Source organism: Pundamilia nyererei, unplaced genomic scaffold (genome assembly GCF_000239375.1).
Source record: "Pundamilia nyererei isolate P.nyererei 1_Seehausen unplaced genomic scaffold, PunNye1.0 scaffold00096, whole genome shotgun sequence".
Taxonomy (NCBI): Eukaryota; Metazoa; Chordata; class Actinopteri; order Cichliformes; family Cichlidae; genus Pundamilia; species Pundamilia nyererei.
Window position 1 is genome coordinate 2,057,162 of NW_005187497.1, and position 17,371 is coordinate 2,074,532.

The following is a 17,371-nucleotide window of genomic DNA, read 5'->3' on the forward strand; positions in this document are numbered from 1 at the left end:
ATAGTGCACGGTCTTTAAAATTGCTGCATGAGAGAAGACAAAATGCCCAGTGGTAGTGAAACAGAGGAAGCTAAGAATAAACATCTGAGCATTTCTCTTTTCTGTTGTTGTTTGCAGGAAAGCTCCAGGACTTCAAGAACTTCCTTCTTCAGGACCCAGAAACGGTGGCTCGCATCGCAGATCTGCGCCACCGCGTTGAAGCTTTTGCCAGGCCCTTTCCCATGCCAGGGTTCTCCGACCATTAGCCCACTGTGGACTCACGGGCCTATCACAGCCAGATGGCAGAGAGCCGGCAGGGCAGAAGTGTGGATGGAGTGAAATGTGGCTGGAGCCTGTGAACTGAAATGGCTTGAGTTCGCTTTTCCAATCATAAATGGGAAATAATTTTTTATACTGCTTTGCAGTCACGAGTCATCTGTTTGGGGAAAAACATAGCTTCCATGTTGAGTTAAATAAACAATCAAATGTGACAGATTTTCTAGAGCAGAACAACATATTTTCTATTGTGTGTGTGAAGATTTTCTTCTTCACATGATTTCTTAACAAAAGTGTGTGGAAGAAAAATTTAGCAACAGTCAGTGTCACAGTCTGACTTGGTAAGTGCATGATTAGCTACTGTAATAAGGTGCACGGAGTCTTACTTCATTTGAGTCTTAACTAACGTCACTAATGTAATTTCAATGTGAACGGGTGTGCTGGAAAAGAGGGGATCAAAAATGACACCAAGATCTTAATATATTTTAATATACTATATCTTAAATATGCAACACTACAAACTGCTTTTATAATAGGTTTGAGATGCACGTTGTCGTCTTTTGGCACTGCTTTTCTTCCAGCATATCATAGACGCAGGTTAAAATTTCTCTATTTTATTATGTCAGAATAATTCTAAATAACCAAATGGAATCGTAAATAGCATTCCGTATTAAGTCATACCTTTGGTCTGTTTACAAAGAGAAATCTTTTCTACGTGTTATTTAAAAAGTATTAATTGTCATGTCATTTCAATCCATTTTCCTTTATTTTATTACAAGAAGGATTTTGTACTGCTGATATGTGGTTGTTGTTTTTTTCCCACTGTGGCTTTTGTGTGATGTAAAGTGAGAAACTGAAAATCAAGCTGCTTCAGACTACTTTGTTGCACATTTGGTTTAAAGACTGTTCTCAGTACAGTGAGAAGAAACGAGTTGTCTCGTTCAACAATTAACTGGATGTTAGAAATTACGTGGTACTTTTTCTTTGAACAAATGCAAATAAATGATCCATGTCACAATTCAGCCAAAATACGTTTTACTGCAGTGTTCCCAAATCTCTGATCTTTGCTGTACACAAAGGTTTGAACCAACCTTTTACACATTTTACTAATTTTATTAGTGTCATTCTAATAAAATCCAGTAATGAAAATGGGGTCAGTGTTGTCATTAATATTTACATATTTGTTCTTTTCTTAGAGCCATAGATGATTAAAATAGAAAAACGTAGAGTGATAAGACTTTTTCATGTCTTTGTAAATCAGTTGTGCTGACATCGTACAGAATTTCCTTACTCGCTGCTTGCAGTGTTTTCATTTGTAGCACTAAAATATCTCTCCCTCTGCAGCCCACCTGTTTTCTCAGTGCAGGAGAATGCACAGCTAGCAGACTGGAGGGGGCGTAGCTGTAAGTATGTGTGTCGATAGATGTGTCTCACAAAGTAAACAAGTCATGCATGTGAGAAAATGAATAAAAGAAAAAGTTTTGGGGGGCGGCTCTTCCTCTGAAGATTGGAGTTCAGTCAAAAATAGGAGCACGAGAAGATTAACTGCCTAAACACTGAAAGAATTGCAGTTTTTGGCTTTGTCTTAGCTCATTTCTGCTGTGTTGGCTGTCTGACAGAATTTGGGGGACTTTGTACCGAGTCACTACTTCCCCATATGAACTTCATCAGGCGAGACCCGGAGAGGACTGCAGCTGTGACCATGACGCACTTCTTTTTTACTCTACCTTTCATCTCAAGACCGATATCAGAAATCAGCATCAACCAAGAGTAGATCAGTGAGGTTAAGATCAAATTTAGGTGATTTAATTATATTCTTATTATCTGATGTTCTTGCTAAATTGCTTAAAACAAGCATTCAAAAGTTAAAATTTTAACAGTAAAGGTTAAAACTTGTGAAAAACGACCGCATTTTTCATTGGTTCAGAAACTAATTCCTGCAGTATATTTCTGAATCTATTCATTCTGCCTAGAGGATCATCAGAGGAGTCCTGCACAGTTAACGGGTGTGGCTGATGAATTGCACTTGATCTGCAACACTACTCATGCAGTGTTTCTTCTGTTAGAGCTGGACAAGTCTGCTCCCCACCGGCTAGAACCAGTTTCTGCACTGCCTGTTAAAGTAAAACTCAGAAACTATGACCTTTTAAACGGAGAGCCAGTCCAGACTTCCTGTCCATGGATCACCGGTTGATCCACAGCACGTGCACGTGACATCAGAGCCAAAAGCACTAATCAGTGCAGTGTAAGGATACAGAGTTATCGAGCACTGAGAGTAACCCCAGCACACTTGCGCCATCATGCTTCGATATCTGTCATCACAAAGCATTTTTATGTAAATATGTAGATAAGAATAAGAGAGAATATAGAATAAAAGAACAAAACAAAAGAGGCGGTGGTCAGTATCCAGGCTGTGAGGGGTCCTTGATGATGATGCTGGCTCTCTGCTGAGGTCTGCCAGTATAAATGTCTCTGAGTGGAGTTAGTGAAGTGCCAATTGCCTGCTCTACCACTCTCACCACCCGCTGCAGTTTTCGCTTGTCCTCCACAGTACAGCAGTTAAACCAGAGTGTACAGCAGTAGGTCAGAAGGCTCTCAATGGTGGAGTGGTAGAAGTTGATTAGCGGTTTTTGTGGTAATTGGGCCTGATACAACTTCCTAAGAACATATAGCCTTTGTTGTGGTTTTCCTACCTGGTGGGAAACGTTTGTGGACCAGTTAAGGTCGGCCGAGATTTGGACCCCGAGGAACTTAAAGCTTTCTACCTCCTCTCCATCAATGTAGAGGGTGGAGTGGTCAGATCGCTTTGTCCTCCTGAAGTCGATTACCATCTCCTTAGTCTTGGCTGTGATCACATGTAGGTTGTCGTCATCTCTGTAGGCTGAATCATCATTGTACTTGATCAGTCCTATAACGGTCATGTCATCAGAAAATTTTATAATGGTGTTATTGGTGTGAATTGAAGAACAGTCATGGTTAAAAGTGATTATAAGAGGGGACTGAGGACACGGCCCTGTGGAACGCCTACATTCAGAATGCAGATGGAGGTGGTGTGCTCTCTGTGTTCTGGGGTCTGTTGCTCAGGAAGTCCAATATCCAGGTGCACAGTGAGTCACTGAGTCCTAAGTTGCTTAGCTTTTTTTAACCAGTTTGCAGGGTTGAACTGTACTGAAGGTGGAGCTGAAGTCCACAAACAGCATTCCCACATAAGTGTTACTACTGTCCAGATGTGTGAGGTTGTGTGAAGAGCTGTTATTATGGCATCCTCTGTTGACCTGTTTTGTATTATGGGTCGAGGTCTGCAGGAATAACAGCCTTAATGTGTGACATGCTAAGTTTCTCAAACCATTTGGCAATTGTGGGCAGGGATATATTATAGATAGTCATTTAAGCAGCTCATCCTGTTCTTCTTGGGTACTGGAACGATGGCTGACTTAAAGCACGATGGTACTACAGACTGTAGTAGTGAGAGGTTGAAGATGGTGAAAACCTCTGCTAGTTGGTCTGCACATGCTTTAAGCACTCTAAGGTCCAGCTTGAGGCAAATTATTTTCCCTTTTTTGTCCAAATAAGTTGAAGAATGTAATGTCAAAAACGTTAAAATGCCAATCTTTATTTTCAGAGAAAGTAAAACATTGCACAATAAAACCTTTGAACACTGGCTCCCTCTAGTGTTAAAATTACATCTCTACATCATCCACCTCAGTCTTGAGTTTGTTGCGGAGGCTGTAAAGAGAGGTTTTAGGTCACTCATTAAGTTGTACTAGCAGTAGGGGGAAAAGGCTTTGATAGGACTTATTAAGGCCATCATAAAATCCCTTGACTGAATGACTCAATGTGGCACTACTTTCCAAACCATCTGGGTAAAAAAGGAACACAATTTATATATAAAATACAGTCTTGCAAAGTCACCTGGTGAGGTAGGAGTGGACGTCAGAGAAGCCGTGATATTGAGCCAGGGGGAAGAGGATGCCAGTTGGGCAGCGGCCCTCACGCTGACGACAGAAGCTGCAGTTGCAAATGCCTCGACAGGGAGGGCATTTCCAGTCCTGGAGAGAAAATGAAGGTTTTAAAACCCGAATCTACGGGTATGATGGGAGGTCAATGTTTCTACAGGTTTCATTTTTGTTATAATTTTATACATGACCCGTGTCCTAATATCTCTATACAAAACTTTAATAATTAAGTGTGTGTGTGTAAGATGAACAGTTTTTTGCTTTTGCACAGTTCAGTGTTGGGGTATCATCAGTCTGACCGGATCAAGCAGCGCTTTTTTGACATCCTCTCCATATCGGTTCCTCAGGCACGGCCCGCAGAACTGACCCTGAATCCCACGGCAGTCCTCACTGCGACAGCACGTCTTTGTGTCAACAGTTTTCTGGCGGCACTGATGACACGTGGAACCCTGAAAATATATAAAATACATAAAACTAATGACAAAAGGTAGCTTTACAACATTCCCTAACCAGCCTCAACATTCTCCAAATTTTAGATTGTGTAAATGCATTTTTGATTAAACTGCTAATCTACATGTGGAGCTAGACTTGCTTTCTGATCATACGGATTTATTATGAACACCATTCAGCACAGCCAGGTTTCTGGCTCGAAAAAACCCTAAAAACACCAGTCTGAGCTCAGGACGGTGGTTTATCTTTATTGGTTGTCTCTCCGCTTCAGGTTCTGTGCACACTCAGATAAAAGGTTCATTTCACAGGTCTTCACAAAACGATCCCTACGAGTGTTGCTTATTCCAGACACATTATCTGATGATGTGATACAATAGTGATTAAGATTCTTTAATGAACATAAATAATCTGCTCCCAACCCTGGTGATTTAACCAAGTACACTTTCATGGTACATAAAACTAAGCTTGAGATAGCTGACTAAGCCGTTAATCTTGCTTCATAGAACAACCCTCAGTTCTTGGGTGTTTATGCAGTCTGCAGTGTTATCATTATTAGGTGGAGAAGAAGGAAAAAAAGAAAATTAAAAAAAGCATACCAAGCTAATCGACTTTAGCCTGGTGGCTAATGTCGATTTATCTGCCTCTGGTAAATCAACACCTTAGGTGAACCGTAACCTCAAACCCTTCTGTGTAACCTGCGCCATCACCTGCTGTGCACCTCTACAAATGTAACTACACGTCATGGAAACAGCTGCACAGGCATAAACATGGGAACAGTGTTGGCTGCTTGTGCAGGCTTCGTTGTAGCCTCTACAGAGCAGAAGCCTAAATTCAGTTTAAAGGGAATGGCATGGTTTTGTCGCTCTGTCGCTCCTTTACCTTTTCAGTCAACACTTGACCTACAGAAAGCGTCATCTCTTTCAGGCTATGTACAAAAACACAGGCTGCATATAGAAAATACTTCACTTTACATAGCCAAAGATAAAGGCAACCACACCATCATGAATCCCACTTAAGAGCACCAAGCAGAAGGTGGAGGTCACAAATGTACACTCATAAAAAGGAGTTTAAATATAACTGTCAGATGTTCTCTTGACCGTAGGACACAGACAAGCTTACCACGAAAGCCTAAAGAATAGGTTTATTACTATGTGAAGGCAATGTGTACAGAATTTAAAAAAAACAAACAAACAAAAAGAGTGTTTATCTCAGAAGTCCTCATCCAACCATGTATCCTGATCACCTGGAAACACTGAGTGCTAACGGGGTTTGAATAACAGCAGCAGTGAACTCACTGTGACACTGTTGTAGACTTTCTCGGTCATGTTGTCTGCGACCAACTCGAGATCATCTTCTGTGATTTCTTCTACCGGACGAATAACGTGAGGTTTGCTTCGATTACCTCGTGGGACGCCACGACGCCGTGGAGCTTGGCGTACCTGAAACAGATGATGAGAAGAATAATCCACTTAGCTTCAAGTTTTAAATGGATACTGACAAGAAAGATTAGAGAATAGAGCAGAATAAAATGATGGCTTTCACTCACTGCCACACTCCTTATCACTCTGGTTCTCTAAATGTTTGTATAGTGTTGGTTGAGGAAAGCATACGCACGGTTCAGAACACTAATGTTTATAAGATTTTCTTGACTGCCATCTATTTCAAAGCTAAACCAATAAATAAATCACATGTAAATATGTACATTACTGCACTATATTGAACAAATGCTCCAAAGGCCTTGTAGACTTTAACTGGCTGCTGATAAGTGACAGAACTGACCTCCAGCAGCTCCTCCTCCAAGCTGAGCTCCACTTCTGCCTCCTCAGCGGCCAAAGGATCCTCCGTTCCCGACATGGACCTTGTCAGCCTGCGAGATGCCCGCTCTGGGTTTCTCCTGGACTCTCCTCCAGTCGCAGCAGATCGCGGCGGATGCTGCAGGAGTGATACGATCCATAAGGAAATTCAAAAATTCAGAGATCTGCTGAAAGTTCCTACATTTTCCACGACACTCACAGAGCTTCTGTCTTTTGCCTTCTGTTTTCCTGCTTGTTTCTTCAGCAGCCCTGCACCTCCTGGCATTTTCTGTAGGTCTGCCATCAGCTGAGCCAACTGTTAAAGATGAGCAACAGGAGTCACTGTAGAAGGTCAGCACTTGAAAGTATTATTGTACTATTCACTGAGACCAAATTTGTTTGTTTTCACATCAGTTTGTCACATTTTAAACTCGGTATGTGGTGCCGTGTCTGATTTACCATGGCTTTGTTGGCTTTAATGTTCTGCTCTCTCCTGGCCAGGAAAGTGTCAGACGCATCATCTGCTGAATCAGAACCATGGTCCTCAGTCGAAGCAGGCCGAGCTGCTGCTGCCTCGCCATCCTCGAATTTCACGTGTCTCTCCTCCTTTGTCCTATTGCGCTGTCCTGTCCTTTTCACTCCTTTCTTGTGTGTCGTCCTCTCCTCCGCCTCTGAATCCTCATCGTCGGTAGACTGCTGGGTAGAGGGAGCTGAGCGCAGAGCCACCCTCAGCCTGAAGGGCTTAACTGTAGAAGTAGCAGATGCTTTAGATGTAGTTTCCTCCTCCTTGGGGAAAATGTCAGGCTGAGCTTCATCTCCAAAACTGCAATTCTGCTGAATATCAACACAGAATAACAGATCTTTTTGCCAAATCCCTTTACAGAAGTAGTCTGTCTGAATGAATGCAGAGTAAAATTACTGGATTTGGTAACACTTTATCGTGAAACAACCAAAATACATGCCAATTCTAATTATTGCCAGAGAAAACCCACACATGATTACATCTTTAAGAATCATTACAAAAGAAAAAGAGAATACAGATTTATTAAATCATAAAAAGGAGGTTAGTATCAATTGATGCTCAGAAGAAGTGGTAAAAATCGTCTTCAAATAAAACACATTAGCTTGTAGAGTTGGTGCTTTTTTCTTTTTAAATGTAGTATATAAACAATTTAAGCCACCTCTCAGCCTAATGTGTCCCACATAAACAACCACTCCAAGTTAGTACTTGGCTTTCTGGTCACCCCAGTATGGATATATGAAGCTTTAAAGGCCTAAAACCAAACAAAATCCTACCTCATCTTTGAGTTCAGTGTCGGAAAAGCCGTGAAATGTCACATCATTTTCAGAGTCCTCCAAAAAAACATCAGCTAGCTCCGTTGTTAGCGAATTCATCATTAAAACCGTGCCCAAAGACAGAAAGAAATCACTAAAATTAGCCTCAAAACCTGTTTAGGACACGTTTATCTGAACAAACAGGTAACCAAATGCTACTTTATTGGCCTCTCTGTCGCCTCTTGTGTGTGTGCCTAACCTGGACTGTGGATAGCACCCTGCTAGCCTGTGAGTTTTAGCTAGGCTCCCGCACACCTGCAAACACACCTTCAATTACTCGTTTTTAATTGCCCGCTGATTTCAAAGCTGCCCGAAAATAAAATAGATTATTGTGATTTTGAGGGTTAAATTAGCACGAATTTGCTGACGTTATTATATGACCTTTCCCCCCCCCCTAAAAAAAAAAGCTTTTCTCTATAGTATATGAAAAAAAAAACAACACGTGAGACACAAAAAAAACAGTTTGAGGAAACCGACCCCAGAAACGAAGAGCTTCATCCCGCTTGCTGCTGTTTGTGATAACAAAATGGTAGCTAAAATTATTTTGATTTCACGTTCATGTGGTAAATAATGCAGTTAGACTAGATATTTTTCTTTTCCTACATTCTCCAAACTGCATTTTGTGGCTGATTAGCAGTGAAACACCAGTAAGACCTCCATGGAGGCCATGAAAGGTGTGGAAGGATGTTTATCGTCCTTAATCCTGAAGGAGAATATCCAGCCATCATGCCCTGAAGCTCATCTCACTTGGATTGATTAATGAATGATCAGCTGACTCTGTGGCCACCTCTGTGATAGCTTTATTTATGTATAGCATAACTTAAAAAAAGGTACCATTTTACATTTACAGTTATGCTCAAATGTCTCCATCTGCAGGTGGCTTTAAATTATGAACCTGTACTCGTCGTCAAGAGATCCTCCACGTACTGAAAAAACTGGATGTATGTAATATGTTTGAATATTTACTCAGGTATTCCAGTGACACAACCCAGGTCATACCAATGTGCAAAAGGCCTTTTGAAGTATCATAATTTGAAATATTACACTGATTATAGCAAATAACTAATCACATTATTTATGGATTAATTTAATGTAGCGTCAGTTTTATAGTTTATTTCTTACAATGTGCTTTAGCTAATTGTGAAACTTTTATGAATTGCACAGAGTCTGTGTTGATGTCATTGGAGACAACAAGCATAAAAAACTCAGTTCTTGGACATTAAAACTAAACTATGTAATTCACTGCGGCCATCGTGTCTGCTGTAAACAGATTGTATTAACCCTTTTGAAATCTGTGTATTGTTTAACAATTTCCAAGTGCTGATCCATGATGTCATGGGTTTTATGTGTTGCCATGAGGGCATGAGTCACAGGTGAAAATAACTGTCAAGTCAGGCGTGTGTGTGTCACGACACACACCTTAACTCCTGACTCCACCCATTAAAAAAAGATCACTCAGATTGTTTTCTGTTTTAGCCATGTTCCCATGTGTGATGGGCCATTGCCATTGCGTAAACTAAATGCGCAGCGTCCCTCCCAAAGGGCGTGGCTTCCTGATGTGCTTCTTTAGCCTTCCGGGAGCTGGATGCGGAAGACAAACACGAAACTGCTCTTTCGGAATTCCTGAAACTTCACTGCAATCGAGGTAAGTTCCAAAGGTAAAACCTGTGAAATCTTTAGATTTTGATGCAGTTATTATAAGTGACACGTGTGGGACAAACAGCTAAAACTCACAATAACGACTGACTGAGTGTGCTGAACTTGCTGTGTGGAGAAACATGGAGAAAGTGTTGCGGATTTACAAGCTGTTGAGCAATTATGACTTCATGTTTTGTCAGATCATCCTCTGTAAGAGTATACATGTGGCATTTAAGCCTTTGTTGTGTGTTGTATTGAGGTTTATAGCAGCGATGAGCCTTGTTCTGTACTGACAAGTGCTACAAAATGTAACAGTTTCCACGGTAAACACTTAAAAACAAACAGACGACAGATATCAAGACCTTCATAAAGGGAGGATCAATTGAAGGGGTTTACTTTGGTTTAGTTTTATTTAGGTGTTCGCATTAAACGGCTTACTTTGTGCATCCGTGTGTACACCAAACACAAATTGTGAAATGAGAAACCGTGACAGCTAGAGGTGATCAGGTGAGTAACTGCCTCTGGCTCTGATGTCTCTTTGTCAACAACCAACCAAAAAAAGCCCACCAGATATTTCTCATTGTTGTTGAGGGTAAACACCGACTGCTTTTCCCTTTTGTTCTGTCTTTGTAAAGTGAATATCTGGTTTTGATCTGGAAAAATGAAGAAGCCACTGATTAAATGTTAACTGCTGTTTGTTTAATTTGGGTAGAATCACGAATTCAATCAAGATATACTGAGTGATATATTTAAGTGTTATTTTAATTTAATCCAATATTTTTAAACTGCATTTCCTTTGTCTTTCCTCTAGGATTTTTCTGTTAGGTCAGTGTATATATAAACCATGTGGCCAAATCAAGGTAGGACATCAAACATGATTACCATTTAATTATGATGTTTTATGAAGCATACAGTGTGTAAGATGGATGTGTGCTTTTACTTGTATCAGGTCCTCCTCCTCCAGTCGGCCCACCAAATCCTGCCTTTCCTCCTGGCTACAATCCTGCTTATCCTGCTGCCCCTCCTCCAGGAGCATTCCCCCAGCCTCCACCTCCATACTCTGCTGGCCAGTTCCCAGCTCCTATGAATCCAGCCATGGGACCATACGGTGCACCAGGGGCAATGCCTTATGGAGCTCCTGGACTTCACCCTTATCCTATGGCTCCAGGTGGATATCCAGTTGTTCCTCCTGCAGGTGTTCACCCAGGTCCATATCCACACTCCCCAAAAGGCGGCAAACACAAAGGTTGTCATCCTCATCATGGAGGGCTAAATCCCATGTCTGGAGCCTTAGCCGGGGGAGTTGCAGGAATGGGAATGGGGCTAGTTGGGCACAAAGCAAACAAAAAGATGCACAAGAAGATGAAAAAGGCACACAAACATAAGCACTACAAACATGGCAAGGTGAGACTGGGTTTAAATTTAGAATGTCAGAGTTTATGGTTTAATTTTTAAGTTTTGAATGAAAAGAGCAAACAGTTGGTGGTGACTTTTAAAACCGTGTGTTTCTTTGTTCACTGTTGAAGATTGCTTAAGCAGATCAGGCATTGTTTATAATTTAAAATCTATATTTTAACTGTTTTAAAACGATTAACAGATGTATAATTTCCTGTTTCTGTCTTCACAGTCCTCCAGCAGCAGCAGCAGCAGCGACTCAGACTGAGGCGACTGGTTTGAAGCATGGCTTTCACAAAAAAAGCTGTGTAACAACAGCACAGCGCAACTATTAACTACTAACAGTTAACTGTCAATGCATTAAAGCAGTTCTTATAGCCTTTTGCAGATTTTTGCTGAGTCGCAGCAAATCTCACATGTTCAGTATAAATGTATGACACTAGAAATGCATACAGCAGCTCTTTTTTTGTGTGTGTGTTACTGTCACAACTTTAATCGGCACTGGGATTCCACCTCATGTTGAATTTTACTTTGGTTTGTGGTTTTTAGGTGAAATGTTGCAATTTATCTACTGTTACTATTCTCTAATATTACAATGACAAACATGTAGATAACTGAAAAAGAGACTGCAGCACTGTGCAGATGATTTTCTTAATGTAATTAAGTTAAAAGGGATATAGAAAATATAGTTAATTAAAGGTATATTTTTTTTTAAATTTTATGATCACTACTGTGCATGGCTGCAGAAAAAACCTGTTGCTTGTTAATATCGTTCATTTTAAAGTTAAATAAATAAATTGTATTAATAAATGAAGTTACATAAAAAGTCTATGGTGTGTTTGACATTGCTCAGAAAGATCTAGATTTTTTTTTTTTAAAGAAATTGTAATAAATGTTATGCTCACTAAGGAGACAGATTTAATAGAGAAGATACAAGAATTTAAATACCTGGTGTCAACCATCCAGAGTGAAGAAGAGAGTGTAGGGAGGGTGGAGACCAATCAGGGATGATTTGTCCCAGAAGGATAACAGCAAGGGCAAATAGAAAGGTTTCAAGGGTTTACTGCTATGATTTTTGGTAGAGAGGAGGCAGAGTTGAAGATGCTCTGAAGGTTTTCACTGGGATTTAACCAAAATGGGACAGGATTAGACGAGTGTATCAGAGGGACAGCTGAGTTTAAGCAGTTTGGAGAAAAAGTCAGAGAGGCAAGGCTGACATGGTGCAGAGGAGGAAGAGTGGATATATTGAATAAAGGATACTGAATATGGAGTTGCCACGCAGAAGGAAGCTCATACAGAAGATTGATAGATGCAGTCAAGGAGGACATGCAGAGGAGGATGCTAGGGATAGAGAGAGATGGAGGCAGATGATCTTCTGTAGCGACCCCTAAAGGGAGCAGCCGAAGAAGAGGAGAGTAAGGAATATTACGCCCTCTAGCGGCTCCTTAAAAAGTATTTTATTCAGCTATAAAATCCGAATATATTAGAAACTGCAAGAAATCTGAAAGATATCTTAAAACTTTTTTTGTTAATTTATATAAACAGATAAAACACGTAGACAGTCTGTTATTCCCATCAACTGGCTTTTCGTTTTCAAAACGAATTTAGCAATGCACTGTATTGCATAACTCTTTTTTTTTTAAAATTATGTCCTTTCAAATAACCTGCCATGTTGTCGCAAACTGTCCCACATTTTATTGGGGCGTGCTTTACGAAAAAAATAGGTCAGACTCGGGGAGGAGTCGGGGTTTGTGATGGGTGAAAGGGAAAAGTTCAGAGGTCACAATTTTGTTGTCTTTGTGTAAAGGAGTGGAGCTCGATCTCACATCACTCTTCCCTCTTCCCCGAGTCCTTTCTAAACTCTCCCCCGGGTTTCTACCCTCCCGAACCTCTCCCCTTCTACCCTTACAACCCCAACCCTCCCCCCGATCACCTATCAGCGCACGAGTCAGGTGAGTTTGATTTCGCTGTTTGCTCTTTTTATATTTGTTGTTATGATCAGAAGTCGCGGAAAGAAATCGCGCCCAGCAGTTAGCCGCGGTTCGCTCTGCGTGCTAACAGGCCGCGTGATGATGAGCACGCAGTCTCCGTGCTGACTGAGCTCAATAGCTTGGCTAGCCAAGGGGGAAGTTTTATTTTAATGTCTCCTTTATGGGCATTTTTTGTCATCTTTATCGCCTGCACTTGATTAAAATTGGACCAATCTACCTCGCTATGAAGACCACCGATAACTAGGCAGCTGTTTTGTAACGTTGACAAATTAAGCTAGCTAACTAGCTAGCTAAGTAACGCACGCATGCTCCATTCATTTTTCCAGCTCGACCACAATGCTAAGTGGCTAACAGGTTCACAACTAGTTTTTAATAGTTAAATGATTTGAGTTTAACTAAAACATCACGGCCAAAGTGTGCTACTAAATGTCTTGTTTTTTACACGGAAAATTGTTGTGTGCGTGTTTTATGAAATTTAGGTCCGGTTCGTGACGAGCGTGTCCGCATGTTTGTTGATAAACTTGCATAGCTAATGATTAAGGCATCGTTAGCGTATAAGCTATATGTGTTTTAGTTAACATCGAGGTCTTTCCAGCGCCTGTTTAGAGTCACATAAGCAGCATTCAGATAGTTGGAAGTAAATTCACCTACCCTGGAGAATCTAGTAAAAGTCCTTGGCCATATTTGTCTGATTCATCTTAGTACGCATCAGTATTCATAAGCATTAAGGTTAGCATATGCTATCTTCCAAATTTATTGTGGACTATTTTTTCGAATCCTCTAAAGTCACGAAGTGGAATTAGTCTTTTTTTTAAATGTCACACAAACACAATATGTTTGGAACTGTTTTATCAGGCCGTATTCATTCAGCCAACAGATTTGTGAAATTTCAATTTCAAAATTTAATGTTGTGAGTTGGTATAATTAGTAAGATAATTGCTTAGTAAGATGGGTGAATGGGATCTACGGGCCTTTAAACACATTTTGAAATGTAACATTCAATAGCGAAATACTTGGTGCGCTTATTTACCAGCATCTTGGAACAGTATTTTAGATTATATTTGTCTCATTTAATGAATGGCGGCTCACTCTACACCATATTTCTAGTTTAATGTGTGCATATTTTTCTGTGTTCCTTAGATCCATCTCAGTGACCAAAGACCTCAGTTCTGTACTGACCTGCAGTTGCAGTCATGGACTCCGGTGTGATTGAAGGCGGGCTCAATGTCACCCTTACCATTAGGCTGCTCATGCATGGCAAGGTGAGGTCATCCATTGACAGCTTGTGTCTGCATTTGATAGTGTATGATGTTTTATTTACGAAAATTAAGCCTCCCCCTGAGATATACTGAAGGCAGGGACATTAGTAGGATGACTAGGGATATTGCCTCAGTGTTACAATCCTGCATACCAAAATAAGTGTTTTCACTTATGACTCAGCTTTAGTTTCTACCTTTAAAATCTCCTGTTTAAGTGTTTGCTGAAATGATATTACACAAATATATTCATGGCATCACTGTCCAATGTATTAAAATCTAAAATTGGTAAACAGAATATGCTAATTTCACTAATCCATCTGGCTTTATGACAGTGCAAAAGCCACACATGGCATCTCTTGGGTCCCAGAGTAGCCTGTTTTTTTTGTTTTAATTTATTTAGTTTTTAAATGGTGGTTTAAAATGTTGGTATGTCATGTCAACAAGGAAGACAAAAAGATTTTCCAAAAACTTTATGCTACCACATTTGTGTGTGTTTGCATTGGTATTTGGCTTGGCAAAGCGAAGGATTATGGATATGCCTATGCAGACATGCTTGCTTGCAGTCCTTGAAAAACCAGCAGCATGTAGCGGGATGGTTGTGATGATATGCGTAGGTTTGAACGTGTTATGTTCTGACTTGGGTCTTCTCCTGCAGGCTGAAAAAACCCAACGACAGCAGACACAAGAATAGCCTGCAGGCTGGTTGTTCCAAATATTTTTAACACTGCCACCTGGTGACAGTAAACGCCTACAACATGTAGATGATGGTCTGCAAAGCTGCGCCTATGCTCTGCATGGGGCCAACTCGCAGTCAGCTCCTTAACTTGTAGCATCTTACAGCAGCCTGGAGAAGTGTAAGAAACCCACAGATGCTGTGTGCTAGTTTGCCTCCTGGATCTCATTTGTTGAGTATGTGGAGACAGACCGGACACACAAATGTGGATGTTCATGATGGATCAGGCCAAATGTTCTAAAGACGATTAGATGAAGGAGTTTTAATGATCAGCAGGAGATTAATGAAAAATCCATCGTTATTTAATGACTGTGACAACTGAGGATTTAATAAAGGAATGAAAGTAATAACTTTTTGTGTCTCTAAATTTATTTATTTTTAATTCCCTATAAGCTAAGCAAACCGTGTCTTGGGAGCTTTGAAACTCTGGTAATAAAAGGCAAATTCAAGCTAATAACATGTGACCTTTCCTTTTTTAGGAAGTTGGAAGCATTATCGGGAAGGTAAGATGCTGTTTAAATGAACAATTTTCATTTTCAGTCGTCGAAGATCTGTTTTTAAGTTATACTAAATTTGTCTTTATTGTCTCCAAATAGAAAGGTGAATCTGTGAAGAAGATGAGAGAAGAGGTGAGGTGTTTTACACACAGCTTCTTTTTTTGTATATAGTAGCAAACAGTAATATGTAAAGTTATACTTACTAACAGGCTACAAAAGGCTCCAGATCACTCATTTTATTCTTTACTTTTCTTTGTAGAGCGGAGCTCGCATCAACATCTCAGAGGGCAATTGTCCTGAGAGGATCATTACATTGGCAGGTCCAACCACTGCCATATTTAAAGCATTCTCCATGATCATTGAAAAGTTGGAAGAGGTAGATTCCATTTTTTCCTGACCTCAGAGAGGAAGAAAGCGACGACTAGTCCAGTCAGAATGTGAATGAACCCAAATGTTTTGTTTTTTTGTTGATCAGGATATCAGCAGCTCGATGACAAACAGCACAGCTACCAGCAAGCCCCCGGTCACCCTACGCATTGTGGTGCCTGCCAGCCAGTGTGGCTCGCTTATTGGAAAAGGTGGATGCAAGATCAAGGAAATTCGAGAGGTGTGCACTACAAAAACTGTGTTCTCTTCAACCTCAGCCAACTGTCACCTTTCTGCTTTAGGTTATAAGGCAACACTTGTCTCTGCATCTCACTTTCTTTCATTTGTGTATTTCAGTCAACCGGTGCTCAGGTACAAGTGGCTGGAGACATGCTCCCCAACTCCACGGAGCGTGCCATCACCATTGCTGGCACTCCCCAGTCGATAATTGAGTGCGTCAAGCAGATCTGTGTGGTCATGCTTGAGGTAAGCAGTGAAGCAGATGAAGTGGCTGTTCGTCGTCGTTTCAGATATATGATCTCTCGGCTTGTCAGCTGCTGTTTATTAGGCTCAGACAAGAGTTTATGGTTTGAGCTGATATTATTGTATATATAAAAACACAGATACTGTTACACTGCAGCTGTGTTTAATCTGTATTAATGATTATATAAACAGATGTAAAACATTATGATAAAATGGATATCAGTGTATTAACAGATCCTTTGTCTTTTGTACAGTCTCCCCCTAAGGGGGTCACTATCCCCTACAGACCCAAGCCTTCAGGATCACCCGTCATCTTTGCAGGCGGACAGGTACATGCGATACTTTGGAGGGAATCAGTAGATGCCAGAGTTTGGGTTTTTTGTGTGTGTGTGAGATATTTGACTATGGATTTTGTTACGTACTTGGAAAACCTGATTTGTGATGAAAAGATACTTAAGTCAGAAGAAGATGAAAGGGGAAAGATCATGAAAGCAGGTAAAAGAGCAGCTCGGATGGATTTAGGTTAGACAACGGTATCTGTGCTAATTGTAATTTTTTTTTTCTTTAAAGCCATACACAGCAGACCTAGAATAAAAGATTTTTGTTTCAGAGCCTTGAATTTCCTCCCATTTCCATGGAGCTTTTCATTGTTTTGAGCATCAGGTTTCAGAAGTGAGGTGGTCTATTTCCTACTAATGTTGGTCTGAACCAAAATGCTTTCTGGTGCTTGTTGGCCTAACATTAAAGCTCTTTTTATCCTTCTAAACACCTTTTTTTTTCATTTCTTTTGATAAAACAAAACCTCTCCTTTGATTTTCTGTAATTCTCCTGTAACGCCTCTAAATATTTCCTTTTTTCCTAGAAATGTGGAGACTTTGGACAAGGAATCTATTTTGATCACGTTGATACTTATTTTAATATTATCCCTTTGGCTTTCCCTGACTTAATGCAAGCAATCTTATAGCTTGGTTTTTAGGTCTTGTTTGATGATAAAAATCTTGAAACAGAACACATTAAATCTTCTAGGTTTACTTATCGACCTGTTAGGAGATTTGCAAAGCCTCCTTTTTTTGAATTCTTCTTCTTTCTTTTTCCCCCCTAATATTTATTCTGTACTCATTCCCAAAACCTGCTGGCTGAGTAGTACTGGGTCATAATTGTCCTAGCATAACATGTAACATGCCTAAACAACACACTGATTCATGCGTGTTGTTAGTAAC

General features: G+C 40.4%; 3 protein-coding genes across 5 annotated transcripts in view; 2 read left to right on the forward strand and 1 right to left on the reverse strand.

Annotated features, from left to right (window-relative positions):
- Positions 1-3,864: 3,864 nt before the first annotated feature.
- Positions 3,865-8,059, reverse strand: LOC102202594 (cell division cycle-associated protein 7-like). Of its 2 annotated transcripts, none has more exons than XM_005740067.1 (8): positions 7,751-8,059; positions 6,914-7,285; positions 6,675-6,770; positions 6,441-6,593; positions 5,957-6,100; positions 4,511-4,660; positions 4,168-4,304; positions 3,865-3,981 (listed from the first exon to the last, which is right to left on the reverse strand). In XM_005740067.1, the coding sequence occupies exons 1-8, from the start codon at positions 7,850-7,852 to the stop codon at positions 3,936-3,938; spliced, it is 1,200 nt and encodes a 399-aa protein (XP_005740124.1). In that variant the 5' UTR covers positions 7,853-8,059; the 3' UTR covers positions 3,865-3,935. The 2 variants fall into 2 exon arrangements, with proteins under 2 accessions (XP_005740124.1, XP_005740123.1); XM_005740066.1 differs by having other exon boundaries at positions 6,914-7,288.
- A 1,222-nt stretch (positions 8,060-9,281) lies between these two features.
- Positions 9,282-11,268, forward strand: prr13 (proline rich 13). The gene is made up of 4 exons (XM_005740068.1): positions 9,282-9,434; positions 10,239-10,287; positions 10,377-10,831; positions 11,055-11,268. The coding sequence occupies exons 2-4, from the start codon at positions 10,272-10,274 to the stop codon at positions 11,088-11,090; spliced, it is 507 nt and encodes a 168-aa protein (XP_005740125.1). The 5' UTR covers positions 9,282-9,434; positions 10,239-10,271; the 3' UTR covers positions 11,091-11,268.
- Positions 11,269-12,485: 1,217 nt separating this feature from the next.
- LOC102203368 (poly(rC)-binding protein 2-like) overlaps positions 12,486-17,371 on the forward strand; it is a 13,747-nt gene continuing 8,861 nt past the window's right edge. Inside the window, exons 1-8 of one of the 2 annotated variants that reach the window (XM_013912647.1) lie at positions 12,486-12,774; positions 13,954-14,075; positions 15,285-15,308; positions 15,402-15,434; positions 15,562-15,678; positions 15,778-15,909; positions 16,026-16,154; positions 16,406-16,480. In XM_013912647.1, the coding sequence (XP_013768101.1) occupies positions 14,007-14,075; positions 15,285-15,308; positions 15,402-15,434; positions 15,562-15,678; positions 15,778-15,909; positions 16,026-16,154; positions 16,406-16,480 (579 nt within the window). In that variant the 5' untranslated portion in view covers positions 12,486-12,774; positions 13,954-14,006. The remainder of the gene's footprint in view (positions 12,775-13,953; positions 14,076-15,284; positions 15,309-15,401; positions 15,435-15,561; positions 15,679-15,777; positions 15,910-16,025; positions 16,155-16,405; positions 16,481-17,371) is intronic. The other variant, XM_013912646.1, reaches the window with a different exon arrangement.